This window comes from Aristolochia californica, unplaced genomic scaffold (assembly GCF_029961685.1).
Source record: "Aristolochia californica isolate CCGP_79_NKW_82.1479 unplaced genomic scaffold, dmAriCali1.0.hap1 SCAF_7, whole genome shotgun sequence".
Classification (NCBI taxonomy): Eukaryota; Viridiplantae; Streptophyta; class Magnoliopsida; order Piperales; family Aristolochiaceae; genus Aristolochia; species Aristolochia californica.
In genome coordinates this window covers 912,329-921,916 of record NW_027182268.1, presented here as the reverse complement: position 1 = coordinate 921,916, position 9,588 = coordinate 912,329, and the positions used below count along the sequence as shown (strand labels likewise).

The 9,588-nt window shown below is 39.3% G+C and overlaps 1 protein-coding gene across 2 annotated transcripts; it reads left to right on the top strand.

Moving 5' to 3' along the window:
* Window positions 1-1,653: 1,653 nt before the first annotated feature.
* Window positions 1,654-8,504, top strand: LOC137936514 (uncharacterized). 2 transcript variants are annotated; one of them, XM_068781236.1, is made up of 9 exons: window positions 1,664-2,492; window positions 5,195-5,278; window positions 5,397-5,765; window positions 6,399-6,534; window positions 6,612-6,774; window positions 7,243-7,371; window positions 7,778-7,972; window positions 8,095-8,217; window positions 8,327-8,504. In XM_068781236.1, the coding sequence occupies exons 1-9, from the start codon at window positions 2,303-2,305 to the stop codon at window positions 8,420-8,422; spliced, it is 1,485 nt and encodes a 494-aa protein (XP_068637337.1). In that variant the 5' UTR covers window positions 1,664-2,302; the 3' UTR covers window positions 8,423-8,504. The 2 variants fall into 2 exon arrangements, with proteins under 2 accessions (XP_068637338.1, XP_068637337.1); XM_068781237.1 differs by lacking the exon at window positions 8,327-8,504 and having other exon boundaries at window positions 1,654-2,492; window positions 7,778-8,000; window positions 8,095-8,211.
* The last annotated feature ends 1,084 nt before the right edge of the window (window positions 8,505-9,588 follow it).

The window sequence follows — 9,588 nt, the reverse complement described above, 5'->3', positions numbered from 1 at the left end:
TGATTTGTACCACTTCCTCCTCCATATATTGGATCATGGGCTTAGGGGCCTCCGAGCATCTTTCAGGTAATAAGAGTTTTTTACATTTTATGACCCCATGCTTACCAGACAAGTTTGTTACCATAGTAGATGGATCTCAAACCAACGTTCTTGGGAAGGGATCCTCCTTTGATACACCCACACTTTCTCTTACGGATGTTTTTTTATTCCTCTGTTCCCGTTAATTTTTTTTTGTCAGTCAGTTAACAAAAAAGATTAATTATTCTATCACATTCTCACCTTCTTATTATGTTTTTTAGGATCTAACAACAAATCAGGTGATTAGTGGAGACCATGAATAGGGGGGTCTTATTATTTGGACTTGCCTACAATGACTGTAGTTTCCACTTCTTAGACAAAATCAAAATTATGGCACAACAACTTTAAGCATTCTTCAGCATCATCACTTCAACACTTCTTTTTTTTGTAATCTTTGTCTGGTCTACTTTTTTTTGTAATCTTTGTCTGGTCTACATTGTGAAGTATGTCACTTAAGCAAACACTAGAGGACTATATATTTTCCTCAAACTGAACTTAAAGGTGTCGATCCATTTGCATTGATTCATTCAAATGTATGGAGACCATTGAGTATCTAAAATATCTCTCAAGTTAACTATTTCATTACATTTTTTGATTATTTTACTCAAGTTAATAGGTTTGAAAAATTCTTTTTATTTTTAAATAACTCCATGTCATGTCTCTACTCAATTCAATAAAAAGATAAAAATACTTTGTAGTTAGCCCATGGCGTTTTCAACATCATGAATGTATTAGTGTGCTCTAATTTTATTGGCCCCGTTTATCATAAATTCCTTTGTTATTACCCGATGATGAGGAGGACCCTTTGTCGGATGCATATATGATATGATATGTGTCAGGTACAGGACGCGACGGTTTGACTAAAATTTAAGATCGCATTGGAATTTGGAGGATGCCCCGTCGTCTGTATACGGCTAGTGAAGGTTTGGTAGAGATGTGGTGACCGAATTGAGGTCTCCAAATTCAAATCAGAACGTCCAATGGGGGAGTAAATTCTGCTACTGCTTCGAGCTTCTACCTCGCTGGTTGCCGCTCAGGCGGGTCGTCTGCTGGAATCAAACCCTTGGTAACCGACAGAAACACAAATACAGAAAATGAGAAGGAGTCGGGTGAGAGACATCTCATAAATTCTCTATATCATCCTCCTACAAAAGACTAAAGAGGACAAAAAATTGTCGCCAATGTCTCCTCTTATTCTGACGATCACAAGGAGTGTTAGGTTTTTTGTATTGGGTGGGGGCGTGTTTCTCGTCTCGCCTTTTCCTTCAATTCGTCGTAAAAGGGGGAGGAGAGAGGGGGTTGCCGGCTTTCGTAAAATCGTTTTAAGGCTTGCTTTGAGAGGGAAAACTCACCGTTTTTTAAGCCAGATACCGTATCGGGACTCACTGGGGCCCACCGTTCCTTAGTTTTTATGTGGTCAAACGAAACGGTTGCGTGCGAAAATTAGGGCTGATTAAATCAAATCAAATCAATGATTACTGACTTTACTTTTAGTCCGGAAGATTGGGTAGTGAGTGGGTGAGCTGAAAAAAGAATGAAGCTAAAATTAAGAAAACGCCTCTCCCCACTAAGCATTCAAATTAATCCATAAAGATTGAAAGCCACCACCAAACCCGGAAGACTTCTCTGATCTGAATCCCAGCCCTTCCTCCCGATGTTCATTACAGAGTAACTGGAGAAGATGAGAGAAAAAGACAGCGGAGCCGACCGCCTTCAAACGCAACAAAGAGGGAAGGGAACTACTCATCTTGGTCGTACACGTTTCGGCAGCGCGGGAAGAGCGAGATCCTTGACCCATGGCTGGAATCTGGAGCAAGATACCGTACGCGGGCAATCGCTGTGAACAGGGAAATGGAGACTTTTTTTACTCTTGTTTTTTTATTATTATTTTGGAACCTGCCGAGGTCTGAAGTTTCAAGAGTAAGGAAGTTGCACGACTCCCTCCACCGCTTCTATAACTGCTTACGTGCGCTTCCATCTTTTTTCCATCTCTTCCATTTGGCCCCATTCTACTCTAGCTACTTCTCTGCTTCTTTTTAGTTTATTACGATTTGAGAGGGAGGGTGTGATCAAACGCAGATGGGTTTGGTGCGGGTGCTGGAGGTGGGTGGATGGGAGATATGAGACTAGTGCGATTTCTCAAATCTGATGAGAATTGGGAATTTCTGCATTTGATTTCCATTTGGAATTTATTGCTTTTCATTTTTGCGTTGGACCAAGAGAAATGGGAGGCTGTGTTTCGAGGCCGGAACTCTGCATCCGCCGGACGAATTCTTCGGCGCCGGTACGGAAGCCGAGGCGTTTGATCAGGAGACGACGGGTTTCATCTACCAAAGTTGTAGTTGCGGATCCTACGGAGAGAACTGGCGTCCAGGGAGCTTCAGATCATGCTTACGTAAATCCTACTTTCCAAGGTTGTGCTTTTTTATTCTCCTTACGCCGTTCTAATTGTGGTCTTTTGTTTCTTCTATTGCTTGGTTTTGACTGGGATTTGGTCCGCAATCTCATGCGGGAAGTTAGTTAACTTGGCTGGTGTCTGCGTATGCGGCACTGTGCCTCTGGGTTTAGCTGCTTCGATATATATATAGAGAGAGAGATTTTGAGAAATATGAGATTTTATTTCATACGAAATAAAATCTTACATAGAGGCCCCTTTACAATGAGGGATTAGAGAGACACCCTTCTTTTGCTAGAGAATCAGGCAAGGAGTGGGCTGATATTGGGACTTGAGTCTACATACAATTCCAACCAAAAATTAGGTCTAAAATTTCATGGAAGGAAGACCAGTGTTTCCATGGTAGTGGCTGAGATTTTGAACACCAGCCAATCACATTGTTGGAATCTTCTTCTATCCAAATAGATCCTCCAATAGAATTCTTGAATATTCGTAGCCCTTGCGGCAGGCTAAGGAGCTCGGCTGTGGTGAAGTCTGCATGGCTGATTGGCCCTGAGTTGCTTGCAATGGCGCATCTTCATGATTTCTAATATTCTCCCTATTCCTGCTGGCCCTGAGCAACCCATTGCACTGCCATCAAAATTTAGCATAATGACCCCAGTTGGAGGGGAATCCACTTTAGGATCTTGGGATGTTTCAGGTCAGAAATCTCTGCTATAATCCTGCCATTTAAAGTTTGGAAGTCTTTTTTGTGTGGCAGTCCAGGCATGGATGATGCTATTTATGCTGTCAATAATCCTTTCACTACTGCTGCTTTTACCATTGAAATGTCTTCTATTTTGCTCCAGCCATATTTCTGAAGAGATATGTGCTAGCAAACTGACAGTAGAGCCTTCCAAGCTTGGGGCGATCGCATGCAGTACTCCATGACACTTGGTCAATTGCCCGGTAGGCAAGTGGTTATGCCCATCTTATTGCAAAATCCAACCAAATACTCCATGAGAACGTGTAATGAAGAAGAAGAAGGCTGATGCTTTCTTCCTCATTATTACAAAGGGGGCAGAGGGACTGTGAGAGCTATACCTCTTTTCCTCGGGTTATCAAATGTCAGGATCCTACTCCAGATAGCTCTCTGGATGAAGAAACGAATCTTAGGAGGGGTAGAGAACTTCCACTCTATAATAGTAGTGTGGGAGGTCTGGTTATTTCCACTAATGAGCATAGAATATGTTGAAATGATGTTGTAAAATATCCCTTGTTTGGTGGCATCCATATGAGCTTGACATCCTCTAGAGAGGTCAGGAGCCTTCCTACTTCAACAGATTATTCATCGTTGAGAGCTCTTGAAACCCAGATTCCAATTCTCCACCAGATGAGTTGTCAACCCTGCGTTTTGAATTGTTGCGCTCAGTTGGGTAGTTAATCTGAAGCATAGCAAGAAGTCAGAGCATAGGAGGGATTTTCCAACCCAGCGATCTGTCCAGAATTTGATAGTGTTCTCTTTACTGGTGTAAAATTCGATTCCTCTTTGCAAGTGTGGGAGGATGGGAAAAGATAGCTCTCCAAATTGCTGAGAAGCATCTGCATCGTCCTCCTTCTAGCCACCAATGATCATCCTCCACTCTGAGCTTGTGCCTACTATGCCGTGCCATGCAACATGCTTAGCTAGAAAACTTGGCTGGTTCAATTTGTAGAAGGAAAATGGGAATCAGCAGCCATGAAATCTCTAGAATCTGAAAATACAGTGTTGCAATGGCCCTTACATCCCTTAAGGAACTGGAATGTGTGGATTGGGGTCTATAACCACTGCTTTTGCACTCTTGGTATGTGTGGGGATGGAATACTTTATGATTTCTTGTGCTTTGAGATGTTGAAACGTTGTGTATCTGTTCATGATTTATCTTTGGGGTTTGTGATTGATGCAAGCTGGGACACTGTTCCTGTATTTTTCAGATTGAGGATTTTTTCCCCTCTTTGAAGACTTCTATTTGGAATGGAAATGTATTTCGAGAGGGATAAGCTGGATAGCCAACCAGGTGCTATTTCAGGGTTGCAAAGTTAGTTATGTGGCTTCTTGTTCCTTGATGGTGAAGTTAATTTATTTTTGACATTTTGACTCTGTTAGAAAAACAGTTGAAGGGCAATTTTGTCTTTTTACAATAGCTGTAATCTCTAGAGTTTGTATTATATTGTTCTACATGTTTAGATCTATCTCTAGTTTAAGTTTGGTGTAATTTGAGTATGTATATTGGGAGATATAAGGGTTTAATTAAGTTTTAAGTGTTGTTATTATCCATAAACTTAAGTTATTATAGAAGATGGGGATCGAGCATGACCCCCAAGGAGAGTTCCTTCCAGACTCTCTTCTCTTATCTCTCTATCCCCCCTTCTTCCTCTTACGTCCTCACTCTATACTCTTCAAACTTACACTTTTTCAGACTCTTACCTGTTCATTTCTTCAGCATTTTACTTGTTTGGCTTCAAATGAAGTTATTTTGGTCAAACAGTCCAGAATGTCAGCTTTGCATCCATAACTCCTTAAGTGTGGATTCTCTTGACTGATTGTTAGCTTTAGCACGTTTTTGAGTTTGATCTGTTGCTTAGTTTTGTGCCTTAAGTAATTCACTCAAGGATCTTTCTATTTTTTTTAAAGTCATAAGTTAACTGGAGATCGATTGATATCTATTTTAGCTGATTTGCTTTATCTCACGATTGCATCAGGAGGAAGTACTGAGGAAGCATGGTTTGATTCAATACCGATATTCGAGTCTGACTGCGATGATGATTACTTAAGCATTCAAGATGGTATTTATGTGAATAGCATAAAACAATATAGTGTTTGAGACATTTCTTTCCTTTCAGATTAGGTGCATTTGACGCAGATATCCTGACTTCTCAAATAAGTTATCTTGCAATTTTGCAGATACAATATCCCTAAATGGGTTTGAAGGTGCATCAATCTCCAGTGTTTCGTCTCTAAAAGATCCAAATCATGAGGATTCTAATGGAAAAATTGATAATTGTAGTGACTCTGGTAATAAAATAAATCCACCTCTTGTCCTTGATGAAATCCATAGCAGAGTTTCAGTAGATGAAGTTACAAACAGAGGGGAAGTGGGGGCAATGGATCCTTGTGGCATTCTGCCAAATGCTTGCCTGCCTTGTCTAGTTCCTGTTGTCCCTGCAGTAGAGAAGAGAAGACCTCTAAGCCCATCAAGTATGAAGAAAAAAACTGCCTTAAGGCTTTCCTTCAAATGGAAGTCTGTGGATGGTCAACCAACTCCCACACTATGTGAGTGATCTTCTTCTTAAGTTTGTGGTTTGGTTCTGGTACCATTTGTTGTTTTTAATCATTCCAGAGAAACCCGTAGATGAATGCTGCTTGAAATAAACCCTTCATTTTAAAATGCATTCTGTTGGAGACATTGGCTATGTTGTAACTTTTAATGTAATATTTGTTCTTGTGATTGTCATGTTCCTCTTTTATTTCTGCTTTTCTTCTTATGAGTAAGTCCAATGACGATATTTTGGTCGCCTGGAATAAAAAACTATTGTTGGACCAAATATATTTTTATTTCATGTTTTAATAAATCTTGATGCTCCTCTTGTTCAAGAAGTCTTACTTTTGATTAATCTAGTGTAGCATGCTCTGGATAACCTTGATGCTCCTGTTCAGGAATTCTTACTTTTGATTAAACTAGTTTTACCATTCTTTGCACACATTTGTAGAAGCTTAATTTAATTTGTTTTTGAGAAGATCTCTGTTGTCCGTTTCCATGCTCTCAACCATGTCAACTCATGTCTTTGTTTTCTGCATTGCCTCTGACAGTTAGATTAATCAGAATTTTCAAAACCATGCTTTAGACTAACTAAAACTAATGGTTTGAATGAACTTCAACTCATCTTCTGTTGTCTTCATTTTCAGTTTCCACAAAGAATTTCTTGGAGAGACCAATGGCAGGCACCCAAGTTCCATTCTGCCCAATAGAGAAGAAAATGTTTGATTGCTGGTCACAGGTTGAGCCTGGTTCGTTCAGGGTTCGAGGGGAAAATTACATTAGGTATGGAATGGTGATATGTCTTTAACATTTCCTTTAATCTTTATCTAAAGTTACTGAATCTGTATATTATCTGTCAGGGACAAAAAGAAAGTGTTTGCAGCAAATTATGCTGGGTATTACCCATTTGGTGTTGATGTCTTTTTGTGCCAGCGGAAAATTGATCACATTGCTAGGTTTGTGGATCTTCCAGTTACGAATTCATCTGGCAAGTTTCCACCTATTCTTGTAGTAAACGTTCAGGTAAATCCCTGATGCACTTGCTTCGTGTGTCCCACTTTTGGTTTACTTTAAATTGTATTGATTTAAATATATGCAAGGTGTTTTCATGGTCAAGCTGTCAAGACAGTAGGTCTGTTGGCTTATTCATCTTGTGTATATGAAATGCCGGATTCCTCACCTTTTCGTACTAAAACTAAATAAGCTTTTAGTCAATACATGATGTATGTTAAAAGCACTAAGTGCTTATATATATAGGTATGTTGACTATAGGCCATTGTGAGAAAATCTGACTGAGGCATTAATATGACACTATTGGATGGCATAATTAATGCTACAAATCCTTTGTTTAAGTTTCAAATGGGAATTAGGCCAGGTCAAGTTCATTGGGTTGCATCCCTTGTTTGATTGGCAAACTCTCTATTTCTGATTAACATTGACTTGCTATGAGGAGGCCATGTTTATGCTAAAATCTTATGTTGTTTTTTCAAGGTCCCACTTTATCCTGCCTCAATCTTCCAGAATGACAGTGATGGGGAAGGCCTGAGCTTTGTATTATATTTTCGGATTTCTGAAAGTTTCTCAAAAGAACTTCCACCTCATTTCCAGGAGAATATCAGAGTATGATTTTGGACATGCACTTTTACAGTTTTTTATGTTTCTGCTTCTGCAGTGTATGCGGATGAATTTATTTTTCATTTTAGTTTTTGTGAGGCTGTACTCTGTTACAGAATGGCATCTAACTTGACCTTCATTATCATGAATGTCTTAAGGTATCGACTGAGTAATTGGAGTCCTTTGGGTGATTCTTTGACCTCTAATTATTTCCATTTAGCCCAAAAAAAAAAAAAAATGGAATATAAGAACTAACTTTTAGTAATGGTGACTGTTACACTGAAAATGACTGTGCATCTTTTCTGTTCTGCTTGCTTGGTAGTTCACCATCTTGCACGAGGTGTTCTTAGCATTTATATGAAGTATCGTTGGGTGTACTTTTTAAATTTTGTTCTTCTTTTGTTTTGAGCAGAAGTTAATTGATGATGAAGTAGAAAGGGTTAGAGGCTTCCCTGTAGATACAATTGTAGCATTTAGAGAGAGGTTGAAGATATTGGGGCGAGTCGCAAATGTGGAGGAGCTTCACTTGAGTGCAGCTGAGAGAAAGCTTATGCAGGCATACAATGAAAAGCCTGTTCTTTCTCGTCCTCAGCATGAATTTTACTTGGTATGCCCATTTGGTGATTCTTGCTATGGTTAGATTTGATCTTTACTTATTTATTTATTTTTGAAAACGATTAGATTTGATCTTACTGTGTCCCTAATTTTATGTAATTAATTTTTTTGTAGGGAGAAAACTATTTTGAGATAGACATCGATATGCATAGATTCAGTTATATCTCAAGGAAAGGGTTTGAAGCATTCCAGGATAGACTTAAGCACTGTGTCTTGGATATAGGCTTGACCATTCAGGTAAAACTGTTTTTTCAAAAGCTTAGTAATGAGCATGAGCTACTGCAGAATTTTAGGTTCAATCGATGGGCTACGGTTTGATAGACACATTTTGACTTTTTTTTGACAGGGAAATAAGCCAGAAGAATTGCCTGAGCAGGTATTATGTTGTGTACGATTGAACAGGATCGATTACTCTAATTATCAGCTACTATCTACAACTTAGCTGGGAGTCAGCAAACCGTTTGTGGGTTCCCATATTTGCCCCGATCAATAAAATATAATCAGCCTATTTCTTTTGGTGGTTTTCTTTTTGGCCTTCGCCCACCTTGGTCATCTTTTTTCTTTGAGATCATAGTCATCTTTTCTGTGGACACATTTTGATCATTTTTTCCTTCAGCTTTTCAATTAGTCTGCCTGGTCCAAGTCTGATGGGCAAAGGCGATACTTTCCCTGGGGCATGGCAGGTCATATATCGGCCAGCAGTAGTGTAGAAGAGAATCTTTCCCCCCTTTCTATTATCAGGGGGTATATTTTAGATGTTATTATCGATGAAAGAAAGCATTCGCTGCTCGATCCTTATTGTCGGAGAGAGCATTTAACCAAATTGGTGCTATAGTAATTCAATTAAAATCAAAACTATAGATTGCGAGCAAGGGAGTAAATCTGAGTTATGATATGTCTTTGTTGCCAGTTGGTGGCAAATTGGGGAACATGTTTAAGAGTTTTGTTAGCTTCTGTTTCGACCAGTTATTACTTGTCACCAGCCTTCCTCTGCTTCACGTTTCTTCGAAATCCCCAACTGGGTCTGACTTGTCTCTATTTTCTGTTGCTTTTGTATGGAGCTCTCGCCGCCTTTGCACTGTTCCTGCATGAATTGATTTTGGGTTTATTCTATTGTTGCAACATGAAGGGATTTTGGGTTTTTACTGTTGTTGCTGGTGCATTTGCTGTTACTTTGGGGGCTTTATTTGAGAAAGGTGGTAGTTTTAAGGAGGGTCAACGGGGTCTTTTAACAAGCAATTTGGGGGCTAAATCTATTCGTTTTTTTTAGTTCCATTTTGGAAGCTGTATCATCAAATTGACCGATGAATTCAAAGCTCCGTGGCCATGGTAACTGGTAAGAAATGAAAAGATGCGGAATTTATTAATATTTTATTTATTACGATACTAGATTTTTGCCTTGTATATGCCAAAAGTGGCCGAGCCCATTTCCATTCTCCATTGAGTGCAGAATGCCCATCTTTTCTATGTTTTAGGAGTTAGTAGCTTCAAAATTTACACTTCATACTTCCAACCTTAGTTCTTACGATTGACCCAAGTCACAGTAGGAGCTTTTTGCATTGGTTTAAGATTGATCAAGATGCACAAGAAAGCATGTTATAACCTAAT